Source organism: Carassius gibelio, chromosome B10 (assembly GCF_023724105.1).
Source record: "Carassius gibelio isolate Cgi1373 ecotype wild population from Czech Republic chromosome B10, carGib1.2-hapl.c, whole genome shotgun sequence".
NCBI lineage: Eukaryota > Metazoa > Chordata > Actinopteri > Cypriniformes > Cyprinidae > Carassius > Carassius gibelio.
In genome coordinates this window covers 14,864,013-14,884,257 of record NC_068405.1, presented here as the reverse complement: position 1 = coordinate 14,884,257, position 20,245 = coordinate 14,864,013, and the positions used below count along the sequence as shown (strand labels likewise).

Sequence of the window (20,245 nt, the reverse complement as noted above, 5' to 3'; positions counted from 1 at the left end):
ATTGTATGGAATAGGCTCACCATCACTGTAGATGCCTGAGGGTGTGACCCCTGTGTGCAGAACACACAATCTGACCAATCAGCGAGTATAGGGAGAGACAACCAGGGAGCCAATCAGAATCAAAGACGAGCGGATGAAACCGCCCCAATGCTTTCCAGACCAGTGGCGATAGCGTCTGTTCTGGCTTCATATTACAGTGCATTCAATAACAACAGAAGTAAGGATGTGGGGTTTTCCTCCCAAGAATCTGGGACACAAGTCATTCCTTTATGTACATTACGTTTATTAAGTATACACTATCCAGTTAATGCAGGTTAAACAGCTTTCACAGTCAATGAATAAAGAAATCAACAAAAGACCATTTTCAAACAAGCCGATTTGGTTTTTATAGACAGAACATATTACCTATAATATACAGTGATTAGAGTTATTAAATAAATGGGTTTATGTTCAATGTGTGTTGTTCATTTGCGGACTTTAACAAGAGATATATTATATTTCAACTTTTAGCACCCATAGTCTACACACTCATAGCCTTTGATCAAATGATCTCAATCCAGCTATAATAGGTTTCAATCTGACTTTTCAAACTGCAAATTTAAGTATTAGTATTGTCCAACAGTTGAGTTCAGTTATGTGCAAACTTATTTGCCTATTTAAGGAAAAACACCCACTCTAGCCCCTCTCACAGATGACTTCAATGACACTTTGCTCCATTGGAGACGGGTCCAGGCAACGATGGGCGGCACTACCCACAATCTCATCCAACAGGAAGTGCACTAGGTTCTCATCAGACACAAACCGCCACAGGTACATCTGCAAGTAGTGGCAGTCCACCTGGATTTGCTGCAGTCCGTATCTGCCAAACGTACGGACACGGACACATTCGAGGAATGTCTTCAGACTTATCTTAATGATGCCAGTTAGCACAGAGACCTAGGACAAGATAGAAAACTGGTCATGCAGACTGAAAAGGTATTATAACACACACATATATATATATATAAAAATTTGCACTGGTCAGTTAGTTAAATGACAGAAACAATAGTTAACGTCATTTTGTTTTCTACCTTGTTGAACTCCACTGGGCTAAAGATATCGATCCTCTCAGAAAACAGCTTGTGAATGTTACTGAGCAAGTTTGTGTCCATTGGAGCACTGGAACAAAAAACAAACTATTATAAACAATATCCTCTGTGTGACTATGTATAATCCATTAAACATTTACAGAACGAAGGCATGTGATCAGCTAAAGAAAAATAAAAAGGAAAACATAATACAACAGTAATGATGCTAAAAAAAAAAAAAAAATCTTAATATAATATTTGTATTAAAGTATTTAATAATAATAATAATAATAATAATAATAATAATATTAATATTGGGTACAATATTATTATATATTTTTTTGTTTTCAAATATAAAACTATAAGCTTATATTTTGCCTGAAAATGCAGGGAGGCTCTAAAAATTCTCTTTTGTTTAAAATAGATTTACAAATTACTCTCAATATTGGGAAAATGGTTGGTGCAGCTGCTTTTTCAAATGCCCATCTGATTTAAAGTCAGTAAAATGGGTGAAGTGATTGTGCACCTTGGAGTGTAGCTAGGTGCGTAGCGGATCTGCTGTCTTGAGCTGCTGTACACAGAGAAGGTGCGTTTGCTGGAGTCACTGCTGTGGGCTTTCCTTACTCCTTCCTCATAAAGCAGTCCCACCTTGTAAGCACATGTGCAGGCAAAATTGGTTTATGCAAACGGTTAAGAATTTATATGTATATTTTTTCCTGGATCCAAACGGTCTGTTACATATCTACAATCTTTTTTGTATACGAAATATAAAACAAATGTTTGGTGCAACACCTGAACATCAATAGAGGTGGTATCTTCCACCACCCTCTTCATTACAGCCCGGACATTTCTAGGTTCAATGGTGTTCACCCAGTCTCTCGTTTCCACGCTCTTCCTCAGCATTTGACTGATGATTAATCCTTGAACCTGGATCAAAACAAAACTTGCTAAATGTTGTCCAACAGCAGTCCTAGCCAGAAATAAAAGACTCTGTACAGCTGAACTTAGTTTTGACTTAGTTACCTTCACATAGTGGTTCAGTAATTTCTGAGCAGCTTCTCTGGCCTCTGCACAAAGTGCTGTAACTGGAGTGACTGGAGTGTGGTGCTGTTTAGAGAGGAAAGGTCAATATGAATAGAGTATTTAGAGAGTTTATTTCAACAGAATATAATGTATATGGAATACCTGTACGAGAAACTGTTCATCTGTGAGTGTGAGGATGTAGGAGATGGTGGAGGTCTCATAGTCCAGACAGAGACGAGAGAGCAACAGAAGGAGAGCAGGAGGCGTGGATCCTCCTCTGTCACCTGCGCTCTCACAGTACTGACGAGACGATTGGCAAATGAACTTAATAAAGCTCACCACCAGGCCCTCACGTACACCTTGACTGCAAAACTCACCCTGAGAGAAACATACGAGAGGTATTAGAAAAGCAAACAAAACATTGGAACATACTTCATTTTAAACCAAATAAATTGTATGATTTAATTTTTTTACAGGATTGGTATGAAACTTGGGGACTTTTGTGAACACCAAATAAAACATAGACATGGTTAGAAAAATGGTGCTAAAAATATTAACATCACCATAGTAAATGAATAGGAAATTAGTAAGAAAATAGTAAATAAAAAAATAAAAAAAATAAAAGGGAAAATATGAAAATACAGAGCAATCTACAAATCAAGTCTAATACAAGTTTTTAATAAGGTCTAAATATATATCCAAATGCAAAACTTAAATGGAAGTCTGAAAATTCTCTTATAAGCAACTAGGTAATACAATGCACACTCAATTTTCTCTTTCTTTCTCTCTCTTTCTATACATACACACACACACACACAAACAAACACACACATTGTTATATTATAGGGGTTTACAAGAATTATGTGATTATACCAAAATACACAACTTATTTTCTTTATTTCAACCACAATGCACAAAATTGTCTTCCATGCACTTAATTATTAAATATCTTTGCTCTATTTTTAACTTCAACACTGTGTTTGGAATTGTTTTATATAAATTAATAAAATATATTTTAATCTATAGGTGAAAATTGTCTAGTGTCATAAAAAATCTCCTTAATACAAAAATTCTAAATATTTTAACAAATGACTGAAAATGTTTTAACCACCAAGTGAGGAAAACCAGACGGTTACTGTATGGGGTTCTATACTTAAATGTCCTATACGTGGTACTTTTTAATATATAACTTCAATATATACACTTTAATCTTTACCTTGAAATAGGGCTTGTTGGAGAATGTGATGTCCTTTGCTGTGAAGAGATGCACTGATGCTAATACAGACTTCAACTGATTCAGAATAAAGTTTGATAAGGACGACAGCAGTTCTGGCAGACTGGGTGTGGCATCTTTACTTGAAGCCCCACCTCCGGATGCACTAGCTCCACCCACTGATAGACGGGGTGCAGCCAAAGCCTGTCTTACATCAGTAAGGCTGTCATGGTAGAAGGTTTGTAAGGCGGACAGGTACTGCTTGATTCTCTCTCTTGCTGCCCGCACCACTATCTCCGTTCCTTGACTGGGCACTGCCGACCCTGGAAGTAATTTGGATATGGCCTGTAATCTGCGATGGAAGCGATCCAGGGCTCTCACTAACAGAGAGTTATCACTCACTCCCTTCTCTTCCTGTATCCTCCTCTCCACTAGAGAGAAGTATCTAGCAGCCAGGGTGTCCACAAACACATGCAGCTTGCCATTAGCCATCTCTGGGATGTTCTTTGAAGCTAATTCACCCTCCTGTGGACGGTTGATAAACAATTCTTGATAGGAGGCAATGACTAAACAGAGACTACTGACAAACTCATTACATCCTCGATCTATAAACTCAAGAATGTCTGTTCCGGCAGTAGGAGAGAGGAATGGATTGGTCGTGGAAGAACTAGAAGGAGATACAGGATTTGATCCAGGGTTCATTTTTTGAACCAAGTCTCCGCCAGTATCAGTAACTGGAGAGTCTTTAAGCTCCGCCTCCAGTCCCTGGAGATCTGCCTCAAACCTAGACTGGGCATGGCTGAGGAATTTGTCACAGAGCTCTTCTGCTGGCTCATCTAACTGCAGAAGAAGCTCAACACATTCAGAAAGGTCTTTAGCACTTGAACCTCCATCCCTGCAAGCAAAGACGAATTAATAAATTACATTAGGTAAGAGTTTATGGAAGGCATTTTGACTGGATGTAAATGATTTTTAAATGGTTAGTTCACCCTCTGACCCAATGCAATTGACAAAGGTAGTTAAAGGGATATGGGTTAATGGGACAGTCTCAAGCCTCCTGGTTTTAATCCAAAATATCTTAAATTAAGTTCCAAAGACGAACAAAGATTTTATGGGTTTGGAACGACATGGGGGTAAATGATTAATGACAAAATTTCATTTTGGGGGTGGAGTATCCCTTTAATGACATCATTAAAATAGTCCAATTGACATTGATGGTTCAAAATTAATTTTATGAAGCTACCCGAATTATCTTTGTGTGGAAAAAAGTATTCTTGTAGCTTCTTAAAACTAAGGTTGAACCTCTGATGTCGCATGGACTGTTTTAACAATGTCCTTACTACCTTTCTGGGCCTTTAATGTGGTAGTTGTATTGCTTTCTATGGAGGATCTGACCTCTTTCATTAAAAATTGCTTAATTTGTGAATCAAGGTCCTATGGTTTTGGAAAGACATGAGGTTGAGTAACGAATGACAGAATGTCCATTTTTGTGTTAACTATACCAAATACAAAATCAAAAGTTCAGATGCTTCTCACTAAATTCTACTAGACCAAACACGGTTAATTTTTTTTATTAATAGAAATATATGCCATGATATCCCACAAAGCACAGACCTGAATTTCTGTCGCAGCTGTTGAGCGAGCTTCTCCATAATGACATGGCAGTCATCTTGGATTCCCCTGAAAGAGGGCATATGACTATACTGCTGTAGTACACAGCGTGCCCTCCGATGGGCACTCACTGCCTGGGCATAGGCCTGCAGCTCCAGACACTTATTGAGCCTTGCTGGCAGCTCAAACAGGAACTGGAGCTTACGTAGGAGAGTGTGAACACCTATACAGAATATGAAAGAGCCATGGCTTACAGGGAGGCAGAAATCAATTTCACCTTTAAATCAGATGAACATGTACCTAATGTGGTTTTGAAGTCATAAAGGTTGTTACACTACCAATACAAGCCTCGAACATGGATCATTTATCATTACTGTGATCCGTTCATATCACATTAATATTCATACCTGATAGTTTAGTGATCTGTGCATGCTGGTCCTGCAATGTCCCACTAATATGGGCACTAAACTCTGTGATAGCAGCCATGTTCGCAGACAAACAGTCCATTTCATCTTCCATCTTCTTGAAATCATTCTTCATTTTTCTGATTGTGTCTGTGGAGAGACAAATAAAATTAAATAAATGCCATACACTGCGAAATTCAATGAGAATAAGAACGGTCAATTATGAGTTCAAGCCATGGTAACTTCAATAGTAAAATCTGAACAACTTTCATCTGTTCACAAACCTGTAGCTGAGATGAACTTATTGTAGTTTTCATAAACCAGGGTTTGCATGTCACTGTCCAGAGATCTGATCTGTTTCACCATGCAGCTCTCATGATCCATCAGCTCACCCAAAGAACACTCCATCCTCAACTGAAACACAAACAAGACATTTCAAAAATAAGCCGCAGTAAATCGGAGCCTTCTAGCAAAAAATTAAATAAAAAATATAATCACATACGGGTATTTATGGGAGAATAATTTATATGTAGTATAAAACGCTGAATAAAACCACAGAGTGACAGCTTACTCGTTGCAACACTGATAACATATGTGTACACCTCTAACGTAAATAATACACAATAAACACCTAGTCTTTATCATTATTCATGACACTACCTTATTTAAATAAACCTCCGGGTCGAAATGTGGTCCGTTGATATCACACGGATCCAGAGACTCGGCTTGTTCTGTGACTTTTCCTTCCTCATTCAGGCCGTAGTAGTGCTTCAGCATACTGTGAGCCCGCCGTCGCCGGGTCGGGTCCGAGTCCGGTGGGGTTGTAGCTGAACTCATTTCTACTACAGTTCAACTATAGCCTAATTTTAGAGCGAGAAGGACTTTATCTCATGAATGAATGTGGTTGCAACCTGCCAGCTCACTCAGCCTGTTGATGTGGCTGCTGCTGCTCTGATCCAAAATGGCGTTACTGTAGACAGTATTTCAAAATAAAGGTACGGCCGTGAGTTATACTGTACATATATATATATATATATATATATATATATATATATATATATATATATATATATATATATATATATATATATATATAATAACTACAATGTAAATAATGTAAACGTTACAAATAATGGATGCTTGTCACTGCTTTCATACATTAAAATATACACAGTATTTAGTTTGTTACATTTATTTCGTTCCTTCTTTTTCTCCTCAAGATGTAATTCTACTACACATCAAAGACCTTATTACAGGCATAGTTCGTTTAAATAAAACATTAATAAACAATCCATAATATAGAAATTTATTTACTGATAGGTATGCCAGAAGTTAGTGCAAAGTGGGAATAAAAAGGTTTAGTGTTGCATATAAATGTTTTTTTTTTGTTAATTTTACAGTAAAAATGTTGGTAGTGAAATTTGTGTATAAAGCCTCATAAACAACAGAAGGTAGTGGAAATGCAATTTCAAAAGACAGATAACAACAATACAACTATCAACAGATTAAATGTAAAAAAAAAAAAGGCACTTTAAATTAGCATCGAAAGATTCAGTATTTCTATAACACGGATGTGACTATCTACAGCACAGTTAGTAGGTACATGTGTGTGTGATCTTCTTATTGAAATATAAACATTGGATTAGTTTTAGAGTGGAATATATAATAAGGTACAGAACGTAAAAAAAAACGGGAATAAGCATTTTAGGATTAAAATCTTGACAAGTGTTTTGCATAAATACAGAAATGTAGTGGGTGTACTGATCGTTTTGCTCCATTCAGCTGGCTGGTTTCCATTCACAGCTCAGCTTGTGATGCAACAGTTTTCATTTTCCACACTTTTAAATGTGATCCAATGCAAGCAGATAAAGAAACATTCACAAAACAACATGCACACCACAAAATCAATTTAAGACAATAGATGTCATGCACTGATAAATACAGAATTGTGTTTGGTAACTGATGACCTGTTAATGTAGGGCTCGACCTTAAGATTTGACAGGTACGTTTAAGAACAATTAAGTCATTTGTTAAAAAAAATAAATAAATAAGCGCAGTGCATTGACATCGATTACCAAAACAGGAGGTATAATGAACAAATTCATTCATTTAGTAATTCTTCACAATTCAAAACATCAGTAAAGTTCCTAAATTGTTTGGTAATGATGTCAAAGGGAGAATAACTGGACATTCAGAATCAGAGGTTATGATTAAATGACTTCCTTTGACATTTTTCTTCTAACCGTCCTGGACAATTGTTAATGTCGGGCCCTATTACTATTATTATCGTAAAAAATATACATTTCATATAGTTAGGTACATTCAAGCTCTAAGACTGGAATCACCTATTGCTCATCAAGCACCTACAGAACTGGTGATTCAATGTATTAAACACAATTCTCTCTGCTTTACAAATGCAGATTATGCTCACATATGACCTGGATTGTTTTCAGCAGTGCATTACATGCACACCATCAGAAAGATATGATTCTCCAGAGAAACAAGGTAGTGGGACCACTACTACAGTCAACTGCACTTAATGTGTTGAGTCATGATTTACCTTTGGTCACCACTGAACAAAAAAATAAAAAAAATCGTACAAATAAGAAGTTTGCATATGCAAACAAGCCCTGTAGTAAACAGAGAGCAAAAACAATACACACATACAGCAGACAAGTAGCATAGAATGTCATAATCTCAGTCTGCGCTGTCTTTGCAATGCTTTGCCACAGACAGCAGCCCTGGTTTTGCATATAGGAGTGGATGTCCTATACTAGAGGCAATGACTCTTTGCTTTGGTGCAGCAGGTTTAGTATTAGCAGTATTAGTGACATGGATTAAAGTGCTGGACTACTGTACTCTTGATTTATAGCCACTGGGATGTAGTTTCGTTTGATGTTTGCATATTAGAATCTACATTCAGAACAGTGACCTAAACAGAGCTTTCGGATTGTGTCTCATAGTCTTGCCCTTGCACCAAAATATCTTTAAATTAGTTTAACAAAACAGCATTATTGAAGCAAATTTCACATTCGCTTTCAACAGCCAACAAAGAGCTTTAACTTAAAACTGTGACATAACACACAAATTATCTATAAATACTGGTTTAGCTCTTCAGTCTGTGATCTTGGTCCGATCCGTCCATTCAGATGGTTTTGCACAGTGTCTCTGAGGATCTATATAGACAGATGTAGTTCTGGTCACCGGGCAGAAGAGGGCAGTGTTGAAGCTGGGGCTCATCCTTGCTCCAAACTTTCAGTCACCTGAACTGCAGAGTAAGTGGGAGACTGAGCCGGTCGCGTGAAGAAAGAAGCAGCTCTTTTGGGCTTCAGACGTTTAATCTCTTTGCCTGAAACAATGGCAAAGAGGTAAATTAAAATGAGCTTTGTCCCAGTATATTATTTCCTCATTGTAGACGATAAAATGTAATGGTCAGAACAAATGAACACCAGTTGCATCCATCGCACCAATGCAATTGTAGTCTCTTACCATCATCAACGTAGCTGATGGTGTTGAGTGAATGGACTCGGTTACAGACCACGCTGCTCTGCCTGCGCATTTTCCCCTGCCGTCGCTCTCGGGTTTTCTCATTGGTTTCCCGACCCGTAGGTTCTGGGGAAGGTGTGACCTCACCGTCAGTACCAGCAGCTGCTGACTCGCCAACAGAGCGCAACTCCACACAAAACTCAATAAGACCACTCATTAGTTCAGCCTAGAGGACAAAATAAAGTACTTATTTAATATAACTATAATTCAAGTAAATACTGTTTATCCCCTGCTCATTTTTTAGTTTGCCCACTTACAAAGAAATGAAGTGTCTGTAATGTTTATAGTAGGTTTGTTTTAATGGATAGAGACAGAATACCACCCCAGGAATCCCAAAAAAAAAAAACACATTATATAAAGGCTAGAGATTGATTTGTATTTTAATGAATGAAAACTTTTAGGATTTAGGGAGGATCTGTAAAGAGTAGTGGACCAAAATCCCTCTTGAGATGTGTGCAAACCTGGTGACCAACTAAAAACAAATGTCTTAACTAGGGTTTCTGCACCAAGTACAGAGTCATGTTTTGCTTGAAATACTTATTTCACTCATTGAAATGCAAATAATTTCTAACCTTTATATAATGTTTTTTTTTCTGGATTTTTTGGTTGATTTTCTGTCTCTACACGTTAAAATAAACATACCATAAAAATTACAGACCCTTCTTTTGTTGACAAACTTACAGCGCAGGATCAAATAAATATTATGCCCACTGTATATGTTATATATAATTATATCATAAAAATGTACATACCTAAAACTCTTCTAATGTTTGGGGTCAGTAATAAAATTATATAGTAAAAATAATAGTGTGAAAAGTTTTTAAAACTTAAAATAACTTTTCTATATAATGGTAAATGATTCTATAACTGTAGTCTTCAGAGTCACATGATCATTCAGAAATCATTCGAATATGCAGATTTGCTGCTCAAGAAACAATTCTCAAAAAACATTTTACTGAAAACCGATACTGTGCTATAATCTTTTTGTGAAATTTCTTGATGGAATAAAAAGATGAACAGCATTTACTTGAAACTTGTGTTAAATTATACATGTCTTTAGGTCTATTTTGTCCAATTTAATGTATCCTTGAATTAAAATATTAATTCGTTTGATAAAGAAATATATTTATGGCACATTTATCATCTGATAATATTTAAATGCAAAAATTGTCATTTTATTTAGCATTTACTTATTTTATTGCTACAATACTTGCTTACACTGTCAAAAATAACAACATTAGTCATTATGTGCTCACCTTTTTTGAATAAATCTTTAATAACTTGTTGACAGGCATGCCAGCCTCCTCTCCATCAAACTCCAACCAGAGTATATGAGAGTCTCCCTCTGTCTCAGGATAGCTGTGATCCCAGGAAAGCTCACTGAACTTGAGACCAAGGAGGACGTGCTTCTCTTTCACATCCATGACATACACTCCTTCCAGACTGATGCCCACACTCACTGCCTTACGGCCACCTCTGTGAAGAAGACCCTGGGCTGGCTTGTCTATCTCCCCCATGAAAAAAGCACATCTGTAAAGAAAAAAGAACTACACATAGGTAAGGCTCAGACATATTTGAACAGCTTTCCACCTGCGATGATCATACCCGTAGTAAGGCAGGGTGTGGCAGCTCCTGAGGTATTGGTGCAGCAGAGCAATGTGCTCCAGACTAGAGCCAGCGGCAGCAGAGGAACAGACTGAACGATACTCCTTTATAAGATTTTGCTCCATCTCTGCATTCCTCCCACCTCTCCCCCTCAGTGTGGACAGAAAACCTCCACCTCCTAATGCAGCGTGGGCCGGTAGGAATGATGGCAGCTTCTTCTCCCTGGAATAACATTACAGGTAGAAATTGAAAATGTAGTTACAGCAAATTAGTTAATAACATTATACTGTAATAACCAGCTAATTAATTCTAGGACGGAATGATGAAAACATATTAATTACATTCTAAATGTTACATTTAAGTGTTTATTTTTTTAAATAAAAACAACTTAAAATACAATACTTACACATATCTTTTACACATGTACTTAGTATAGTAACAACAGTAACTAAAGTAACTTGTTTCCTTATCAAGTTGCTTTGGATAAATCATCTGCTAAATACAACAAAAAAAACTTAAACATAAATGTAGCAAATTCTGCATAATTTTAAGCAAATAACCAAATACCAAACCCGGAATATACATGTCAAAACCTCAAAATAAAGTCAAAACAAACACTGAAAATAACAAAATGGACAAAAGATACTGTATTTTTCGGACTATAAGTCGCACCTAAGTATAAGTCGCATCAGTCCAAAAATACGTCATGACGAGGAAAAAAAACATAAGTCTACCCTCTCGCGGCTGTAGACGGTAATGTTTTCTCTTGGTTCATGTCAAATTAATTTTGATAAATAAGTCGCACCTGACTAGAAGTCGCAGGACCAGCCAAACTATGAAAAAAAGTGCGACTTATAGTCTGGAAAATACAGTAAGTGAAACCTCAACTTTGCATAAAAATATATATTAAAAAAAATAAAATAAATTGTAATTCTGCCATTAATTGCTCACCCTCATGTTGTTCCAAACCTGTAAGACTTTTGTTTATTTTCGGAACACAAGTTTAGATATTTTTGATGAAATCGGAGAGCTTTCTGACCCTTCATAGACAAAAATTGTTTAATAAAGTCGTTTATTTTTTCTTAGCACACAAAAAGTATTCTCAAAGTTTTGCAAACTTACTGTTGAACTACTGAAGTCACATGGACTGTTTTTCTTTCTGGGCTTGAGAACATTACAGTTAAAGTGCTATCTATGCAGGGTCAGAAAGCTCTCTGAATTCATCGAAATATCTTAATTTGTGTCCCGAAGATAAACTAAAGTCTTACGGGATTGGACACGACATGAGGAAGAGTGATAAATGATAATTTTCATTTTTGGGTGAACTAACCCTTTAAACATTTAATCACTGATCTAGGAGCAGAGAAGGGCACCTGATAGCCACTGTTAGAGCCTGGTCATCAAGTCCAGTCCCCAGCTCAATGGCACAGGACAAAGCTCCCAATCTCAGCCAGTGTTCTGGGTCACAGGGGTAACGACCCTCTAAGATATTCATCTTGGCCTCTTCATAAAGTAGCCTCAAAACTCCTTCATCTTCAATCTGACATTACAAAATAAAGACGTAACACAAAATTAATTCAGATCATGGAATCACAAAACACATTTTGAAATGAACTTATTTAACATATCAATACTTCAAATTCTGTTAATACATTTAAAAAAAAAATTAAACAATCAGCTTTGCCATTACTGAAGCAGAAGTACTAGAAATACCATGATAGGCTACATGGGTTTTGAGTCAAGGCCTGGTGCACACTGTATGTCTGAGATAAACATGAGGAATTGTAAAAGATTATGCATGTCTATATGGTTGATATGTAATATAAAATTCTTTAGGAAGCGTTATGTTATGATCGCTCTTAAACATAAGAGGTTCATGACCTCATCTGGCCAGCCTAATAACTCCAGACACAAACGATCAATCAAGTCCAAAGTCTTTGATAAGATGTACAGTATAGCACTGGACAGTCTGACATGCAAGACATTTGACATTGTACATGTGGCTTTGGCTTTTGCGCAATATCTCTCTGGAGTCATATTACATAATCTGACAAGCAAACATGTTAGCAGACAAAGAAAAACTTAAAAGGGCTTAAAGGGGTATTTCACCCAAAAGATTCATCATATACTCAGCCTCATGTGGTTCCAAACCTTACTTACCTTCTTTAGTAAAATAAAAAAGAATATTTTGAATAGATGAATGAATGAATAAATAAATGAATAAATATATTGAAACTCACTGGGGTCCAGTTATATGGACAAAAAAAAAACACTTAAAAAATATTGTGTTGTGCAGCTGAAATAACGTTGGGTCCCACTGACCTCCAAAAAGAAATGTCATACATAATTTTGGAAATACATGAGGGTGAGTAAATAAGATAATCTTTAAATTAATCTTAATTTTTTATGAACATTCCTTTAAAACTAAAAAACACACCTGAAGTTCTTTTGACTTGGGATAAAAAACATTTCTTTTGTACAGAAGACATGGCTCATCTGAAAAATACAAAGATGTTTTTTTGTTAAACACCTTATGTTTCAAGTGAAGCGAAATGTGCAAAAGCAAACATCACAACAAGCATACCTTGAGAAATGTCTTCTTGGGGGGCGTCGGTAAAGCGATACAGCAGGTCTTGCCACTGACGACACAGCTTGTAGGGCAAATGTTTCGGCTTCAACTGCAGGTCTGTGCAGACATATCACAATGAAATCAGACTAAAGGTTGTAAACAATAGGAAGAACTCCATAAAAAAATATGATGACCAAACGCTACGGCATAATTTCCTCTGTTAAATAATAAGACTATATGTCTAACTAAAGGTTGGAACAGAACACACAACTTTTGCACAGAATTTTGCCCTAATTTTTAGTATGGATGGGTTGACACTAGTAGCCGAAAGTCAGTGCCAGTCTGTAGATTTAAAACAGACAGAGTTGACATAAAAATGCATATTGCTTTCTTTTGTCATGTTTTTGTCTGTATCAGTTACAAGGTTGGCAAGTGTATGTGTAATGCTTAGTGTAATGCCTAGTGTTTTCAAATCTGTACCGATTATAAAAGTCATGCAGTGTATTCCAGACATTTAAAAGTAAAAAGCTGCCCTTGTTTTAAAAGACATCAAATAAACCACAAATGCCAGCGGGTGACTTTAACGCCCTGAGCACTTCCTGGTGTCCCCTCCCAACACTTCACTTACAAATCAGCCTAAGACACTGTAAATGCCATCATTGTGCTTGCCCTTTTTCATAACCTAAATACGAAAAGGTCATAAATTCTGTATCAGCCTGACATCTGAGCACAGCACAAAAGAACGATCATTACCAAGCAAAGGAGAGCAGAACCAGAAAGCGAACACATCTACGGCAGAGCTGGGAATGTTGAGGGCTTCTCGGACATTGCGGCCGAGCTCCTGCGCATTCATATGGCCGAGACCCTCCAAAGTCAAGTGCACTGCACTGTCGCTCGCCAAGTACACCAACAAATCTTGAGCTGGAGAAACACAAGAGGGACAAATGATAATTTCCGGTCAAGCATGATCAGATCAGGACCTCCAGTCTGGGGACATCAGAACTAACCTCTGGTGACTGAAGAAGCCACACTTCCTCGCTGGGACTGAGAGTGCTCTGATGAATCAGGGAGGAAGTCGCCATCATCTCCCTCCATCTAATCCAGAAACAAACACAACTACTGAGTAGGAAACACAAGGCATTTTATTGCTATTTGTTATTGGTATATTCCGTACAAACTAAGCATAAAAAGAAAAAAAATCATCAATATGATAGTAGTTTTCATAGCAAAATTCTAAGTCATATGCATAAACAAGTTTATAAAACATTGAAGGCTAACGCAGCAACTCTTTTAAATTCCTGAACCACTGTGTTTTGCAGTTTGTTTTCGCTATGTAAATCTCACCTTGTTTACTATAACGTTACTTGGTTAAATACGGTAATACTATCAAAAAAAGTGTAGGGAATTAAAAGAAAAAAAGACAGCTGACGTCCCGGCTAACGTTAGCTAAGTTAGCAACTCCAGTAACAGTCAGAACACCAAACAAAACACAACAACATACCGAGACACTGTCCTTCGTTTCAGAAGCTTCTTTCTTGATGTAAACAGGCAGGAAAACCAGCAGTATTTGACGGGGGATTAAGTTACATAAAAGCTGAGAGTATGACGGCAGCAGCAGTGCAGCTGTATGATGTTCTCAAAACAGCGCCCACCAGTGAAATCAGCCCAATAACAGAAAAAACACGCAGACCTGGAGCAGACAGATCTACGGCCCAGCCAGTGTCACAGAGTCACGCCCCTGTTGTTCCTGATGCGTCCAGTAGGGGGAGGAGGATATAACACATCATTATTAACCGTCTCGTCCATAGACATTGACTAATTGAGAGTTTTGTGTGAATTTAAATATAAACATTACATTAAGATATTAGATGATCTGCACTACGAATATATATATCGATCAAATGGACAATGTAATGATACATGATTGTATGTAGCGTAATTAGCCTATATTCACTGTAGTTTTCATATATACAGGGGACGGAGTAATATTTAAATTTATGCATTTAGCAGACACTTTTATCCAAAGCGACTTACAGTGCATTCAGGCTATCAATGTTTACATATCATATCATATTATGATATATATGTTGTTGTTAATTTATAGGCCTAAATAAAGTTACATTCAGATATTAACCATATTTAGCCCATCAGAAATACAGTGTAATCATATGGACCATCAATGAAATATGTAATGTAGTATATATATTCACTACTGGTTGTCATACGGCTACAGAACAGTGTCCTACAAAGCACTTTATAAAAACAAACACAGTTCACCCTTTTCTATAATTCCAAGGGCCATTTAGATATTTGAGAAGAGACAACTTTTTGTGTACAACAATATTATTAACACCATTTATTAAAAACATGAACTAGGATGACTCCTGTTGATGACTCTCTTTTAATTGTTGTTCAGTCTTTCTGTCAAAATGCTCCTGCTCGCTGATAAAAACAAAACTTGGATAGTTGTACAAAGAAATGGTTATTTGTGAATAATGGCAGGATGTCATGTTTGACCAGGTTTTCCTTTATAGTATATTGTCATGTAAATGACAGGTCCTCGCAGAAATTTCTCCTCAGCCTTAATGATGGACAGTTTTTCCACAAAAGCCGGGCATAGATAATGGACTACCAGAGAAAGAATTGAGATTGATCACACACCCCAAGTAGCCAAGTATCATTTCACATTCTTAGCTTTTCCCAACCAAAACAAAAAAGTGAAGTAAAAAGTGTCACTTCTATAATAACCACAAAAAACATTTATTTTGAGCATTGGTTTCACATTATGGATAAACTATTTGACATTGAAAACAATGTGAATCTGACATCATACAGAGCACAGCTAACAAATGAGACCAACCTCTGGAAAAAGTACACCCATGAAGAATTTGGTCTAGTGACTGTGGGTGTGCTGTCCAGAACTGAAGTCTGCTGACCCCCAATACGACAACTCTAGTAACCAACAATAAAAAGGCAGATTCATAATTTAAATGTTTTAATTTCATTTAAATTGTTTGAATGTAGATTATCAATAATAGAAAAGTGAGTATTGAAAAATGTTTTTTGTCCATACAATGGGATCTAGTGATATTTTTTAAGGATACCACTGATTTGAGATATAAAAAAAAAAATCTTCAAAATATTTTGCATTCTCCATGACAAAAGCAACATGAAGTGACATCAATTATGAGTTTAATTTCAAGGTAAACTATACTTTTCAATATCTTTATATAAAATAATAAAGCAGTCACAGGCCCACACAAAAACTAAAGTAGAAGCAATTGAATACACACAAAAAACATTGTTTATTCTCACAGAACCACAGTAAATCTCCAAATGAGAATGTTGGAGAGTCCCTGCTTTAACATGCGGATGAACAATGACTTCAACCACTTGATCTTCTTAAAAACATGAACAAGAAAAAGCACCACTTCAACAAGTTGCAAATCCCAGTTCATTGTTTATGAATTTTCAAATGATTGGGTCGGTTGTGAAAGTTAACAGCTATTAACACAGTGATCTGGACATTTTCACCTTCATTCTTTAGGCAAGTACCTGCATCAATATGTGCCAGTGCTTTAGTCTTATTTTCAGAGACAACACAAATGTGGGAAGAGCCATGAATGTTTTGGTTAAACAACAGTAATGACTTCTGACTTTATTGAGCACCATGTAGGATATAGTCTGTCGTTAATACCCACATTGGCCACCTCAACACTATACGCCTGTGTCCAGTCCTGCTCGTCATGCTCCCTGAGAAAATATGACAGCGATCTAACAGCACCCGCTGCCTGACTGTTGCACCGGGGTGCTTTCAATTTTAAGATCAGGTTTCTCTGAACCCCCTGAAGTCCCTGGTCTCATGCGCTTCTTTATCTCCTCTGCCATGGTCATGAAGGCCTGCTCCACGTTTGTGGCATTTTTGGCACTCGTCTCAAGGAAAGGGATGCCAAGAGAGTCTGCAAACTCCTAAAAAAGGGTTGGAGAAAGAAGAATAGTCTTTCTGTAGAGAATAGTGTTTTCTGTTAATGTAAGTTAATGTATAACTAAAAGTGTTTGGTGTTGAAAAGACATAGCTTACCTTTCCAATTGATCCTCTGCAGTGAATGGGTGCCGTCAGAATGAGAGTTTGATTAAAAACAACACAATAATCCACAAATTATCCAGACAAGACAACTTTTTCACCGAGGGATGCATTATGAAGGGTTATTATTAGTAGTATTTTGGCCAGAAGCAATTGATGAATATTTTCCTCACAAATAAACAGCTTTTAATTTCAGAAGACATTCATTGATGAACTGGAGTCATGTGGATTACTTGTGATGTTTGGACTCTCATTCTGACGGCACCCATTGACTGCAGAGGATCCACTGCTGAGCAAGTGATATAATGCTTAACTTCCAAATCTGTTCAAATGAAGAAACAAACTTATCTACATCATGGATGGCCTGAGGGCGAGTTAATTTTCAGCTATTTTTGTTTTGAGTTAACTATTTCTAAGTCTAAAGTCTAAAAGGAAGTTCATTATTTCCCTATCAACCAACCTTTGCTGTAGTGTAGTCCACAACTTTTTTTGTAGTGAGGTCACACTTATTTCCTACAAGTAGTTTGTTGACATTCTCACTTGCATAGCGATCGATTTCTTTCAGCCACTGTTTCACATTGTTGTAGGACTCCTGAAAAAACACCAGCATTCAACTTTTAAGAATGTGTGCAGTTCTGATTTCATTTGAGAAGTAAACCTATATTTACTAAGCAGCAGTCATAAATGATTCAAACCTGATCGGTGACATCGTACACAACAATGATCCCATGAGCTCCTCTGTAGTAGCTAGATGTAATTGTGCGGAATCGCTCCTGTCCAGCGGTGTCCCACTGTAAACGTTTACATGTCTCATTTAACTGTAAATTTACATTAAAAGGCACACTTAAGATGAATCCTAAAGTCTACAAACTCACTATCTGCAGTTTAATAGTTTTTCCATCCAACTCAATAGTTCGGATCTTGAAATCCACTCCGATCGTGCTGATGAAACTCTCTGTGTAGGTGTCGTCCTGGAAAAGAAAAATCAATCATATTTCAAGCACACATAGTCAGAGATCATTCACATCCAAAGATGCTGTAAAAAAATAAAATAAAAACACTTACTGCAAAACGCAATAAAATGCAAGATTTTCCAACTCCAGAATCTCCAATCAGAAGAAGCTTGAATAAGTAGTCACTGTGAAAATATGCACAAAAAATATCAGTTATGAGATGTTCTTTTTATATATAAAATATATTATTCATATAATACTAATATTAAATACTATAATATAATTTTATTTATAATCATTGAATAATAATGTTAATATAACAATTATATATAATTTAAATGATTAATCACATCAAAATTAATTTTTTGTGTTTTATGTGTATACTGTGTATATATAAATACAAACTAATGCATGTATGTTTAAGAAAATTTTTGTTTTTTGCATCACTGCTATGCTGATGACACTCAACTCTACTTCTTATTCCAACCAAATGACCTGACGGTAGTTGCTGGCATTTCAGCCTGTCTGAATGACATTTCTTGCTGGATGAATGACCATCATCTTCAGCTCAACCTTACTAAGACAGAACTCCTGGTGATTCCAGCTAACCCATCGTTTCATCACAACTTCTCTACACAGCTGGGTTCGTCAACCATAACTCCTTCGAGGACAGCCAGAAACCTAGGAGTTGTGATGGATCATCAGTTAAGCTTCACAGACCATATTACTACAATGACCCGTTCCTGCAGATTTGCCTTACACAACATTAGGAAGATTAGACCCTTCCTGTCAGAGTAAGCCACCCAACTTCTTGTCCAAGCTCTTGTTCTCTCCTGACTGGATTATTATAATGCTCTCCTTGCGGACCTTCCTGCATGTACTATCAAGCCTCTGCAACTGATCCAGAATGCAGCAATGAGGGTTGTCTTCAATGATCAAAAAAAAGCTCATGTTACTCCTCTCCTCATCAGGTTACACTGGCTACCAGTAGCTGCTCGCATCAAATTCAAGGTACTGACGCTTGCCTACAAGACGACCACTGGCATGGCACCAACATAAACTCACTAGTTCAATCTTATGTGCCCTCTGCACTCTGCAAATGAACGATGCCTTGTGGTGCCATCCCAAAGATGTTCAAAATCACTCTCACTGACCTTTTCCTGGACTGTGCCCAGCTTGTGGAACGACCTCCCAAGCTCAATTCGTACAACTGAGTATTTACTCATTTTCAAATAACATCTAAAGACTCATCTTATTCGCCAGCACTTAAACAGCTAATATTAGCACTTAATGTTTTGTTTTTTTTCTATCATATTCTTGAAAAAGAAGAAGAAGTGCTAGACTAACTGAGACTTGTCATGGCACTTGTATACTGTTGTTGTTCTCTCGTTGACCTAACTGCTTCTATTGTTCTCATTTGTAAGTCACTTTGGATAACAGTGTCTGCTAAATGATTAAATGTAAATGTAATCATTATATGAATTGAACAGCAACTGGAAATTTGGTTTACCTGCCAACAAAAGTTTAAAGGAAATTGTGAGAGGTCATAAATGTTCATAGTTCTCATGACTTACTATTCAGGGTTCATGATGTGACAGCAAAGGGATTGTTATTGTTTGTCCAGCTGGTAGAAGCACTCTGGGCCGCTTACTGTTCACCGGCTGACCGCAAAATCTGAGCCAGTGTTTAGCCTGGAATAGTAGCAATAAAAAGGGGATCTCTGAGTTTTGATAAGCCTTTGTGCACCGTTCCCAGACCTCCTTGTAAAATCAACCCACCAGTCTGACTTTACGTCTCCTCTCTCCTCTGTGCTCTCTGGTTTTACAAGGCGCAGGTGCGGCAGTGACGGATGATGATGCGCCGCTTTTCTGACCCGCTTTCGCCGCCTAGTGGTGGGGTCCATGCATTTGTAATTTTGCGCATACGTTGTCAGAATTCAGAAAGCATAGTAAACTGTAAAGTTATGTAAAGTAAAGTTGGCTTGTGCTTTGCAATTATAAAATATGATGATATTGTGTAGTGTTTGCCCCTTAAGACAAACGACCAAGGCTCAAATGTGGTTGCTTGAGGTTAATGTGTGGCTTATATATAATATAATATTACACTTTATATTTTTTATTTACAATATAATCGAATTAAATGTGTGCATATGTGTGTTTACTCTCATCAA

At 37.0% G+C, this 20,245-nt stretch overlaps 3 protein-coding genes across 4 annotated transcripts; all 3 read right to left on the bottom strand.

Moving 5' to 3' along the window:
* Positions 1 to 262: 262 nt before the first annotated feature.
* Positions 263 to 6,303, bottom strand: LOC127966848 (vacuolar protein sorting-associated protein 51 homolog). Its single transcript, XM_052568158.1, has 11 exons — positions 5,979 to 6,303; positions 5,603 to 5,732; positions 5,322 to 5,468; positions 4,918 to 5,137; positions 3,307 to 4,198; positions 2,253 to 2,468; positions 2,091 to 2,174; positions 1,860 to 1,994; positions 1,594 to 1,715; positions 1,071 to 1,158; positions 263 to 936 (listed from the first exon to the last, which is right to left on the bottom strand). The coding sequence occupies exons 1-11, from the start codon at positions 6,153 to 6,155 to the stop codon at positions 676 to 678; spliced, it is 2,472 nt and encodes an 823-aa protein (XP_052424118.1). The 5' UTR covers positions 6,156 to 6,303; the 3' UTR covers positions 263 to 675.
* Positions 6,304 to 6,494: 191 nt separating this feature from the next.
* On the bottom strand, positions 6,495 to 14,767 carry LOC127966809 (FERM domain-containing protein 8-like). The gene is made up of 10 exons (XM_052568083.1): positions 14,540 to 14,767; positions 14,046 to 14,133; positions 13,792 to 13,959; positions 13,054 to 13,155; positions 12,907 to 12,965; positions 11,843 to 12,009; positions 10,470 to 10,691; positions 10,121 to 10,394; positions 8,808 to 9,030; positions 6,495 to 8,667 (listed from the first exon to the last, which is right to left on the bottom strand). The coding sequence occupies exons 2-10, from the start codon at positions 14,131 to 14,133 to the stop codon at positions 8,555 to 8,557; spliced, it is 1,416 nt and encodes a 471-aa protein (XP_052424043.1). The 5' UTR covers positions 14,540 to 14,767; the 3' UTR covers positions 6,495 to 8,554.
* A 1,557-nt stretch (positions 14,768 to 16,324) lies between these two features.
* On the bottom strand, positions 16,325 to 19,938 carry LOC127965864 (ras-related protein Rab-1A-like). 2 transcript variants are annotated; one of them, XM_052566561.1, is made up of 7 exons: positions 19,854 to 19,938; positions 19,650 to 19,766; positions 18,188 to 18,260; positions 17,998 to 18,093; positions 17,818 to 17,913; positions 17,583 to 17,714; positions 16,325 to 17,007 (listed from the first exon to the last, which is right to left on the bottom strand). In XM_052566561.1, exons 2-7 carry the CDS (start codon positions 19,661 to 19,663, stop codon positions 16,813 to 16,815), a joined length of 606 nt encoding a protein of 201 aa, XP_052422521.1. In that variant the 5' UTR covers positions 19,664 to 19,766; positions 19,854 to 19,938; the 3' UTR covers positions 16,325 to 16,812. The 2 variants fall into 2 exon arrangements, with proteins under 2 accessions (XP_052422521.1, XP_052422520.1); XM_052566560.1 differs by having other exon boundaries at positions 19,650 to 19,905.
* Positions 19,939 to 20,245: the final 307 nt, after the last annotated feature.

Coding starts and splice junctions, on each gene's coding strand:
- LOC127966848 (XM_052568158.1), bottom strand. CDS start 6,155: ATGAGTTCAGCTACAACCCCACCGGACTCGGACCCGACCCGGCGACGG. Junction 5,469..5,602: donor TAAGTTCATCTCAGCTACAG/GTTTGTGAACAG, acceptor GTCTCTCCACAG/ACACAATCAGAAAAATGAAG. Junction 1,159..1,593: donor GCACCTAGCTACACTCCAAG/GTGCACAATCAC, acceptor TTTTTGTTCCAG/TGCTCCAATGGACACAAACT.
- LOC127966809 (XM_052568083.1), bottom strand. CDS start 14,133: ATGGAGGGAGATGATGGCGACTTCCTCCCTGATTCATCAGAGCACTCT. Junction 9,031..10,120: donor TAAAGATTTATTCAAAAAAG/GTGAGCACATAA, acceptor TTTGTCCTCTAG/GCTGAACTAATGAGTGGTCT. Junction 8,668..8,807: donor CATCAGCTACGTTGATGATG/GTAAGAGACTAC, acceptor CCATTGTTTCAG/GCAAAGAGATTAAACGTCTG.
- LOC127965864 (XM_052566561.1), bottom strand. Junction 17,914..17,997: donor AAACTATTAAACTGCAGATA/GTGAGTTTGTAG, acceptor AAACGTTTACAG/TGGGACACCGCTGGACAGGA. Junction 17,008..17,582: donor TGGACTACACTACAGCAAAG/GTTGGTTGATAG, acceptor ACCCTTTTTTAG/GAGTTTGCAGACTCTCTTGG.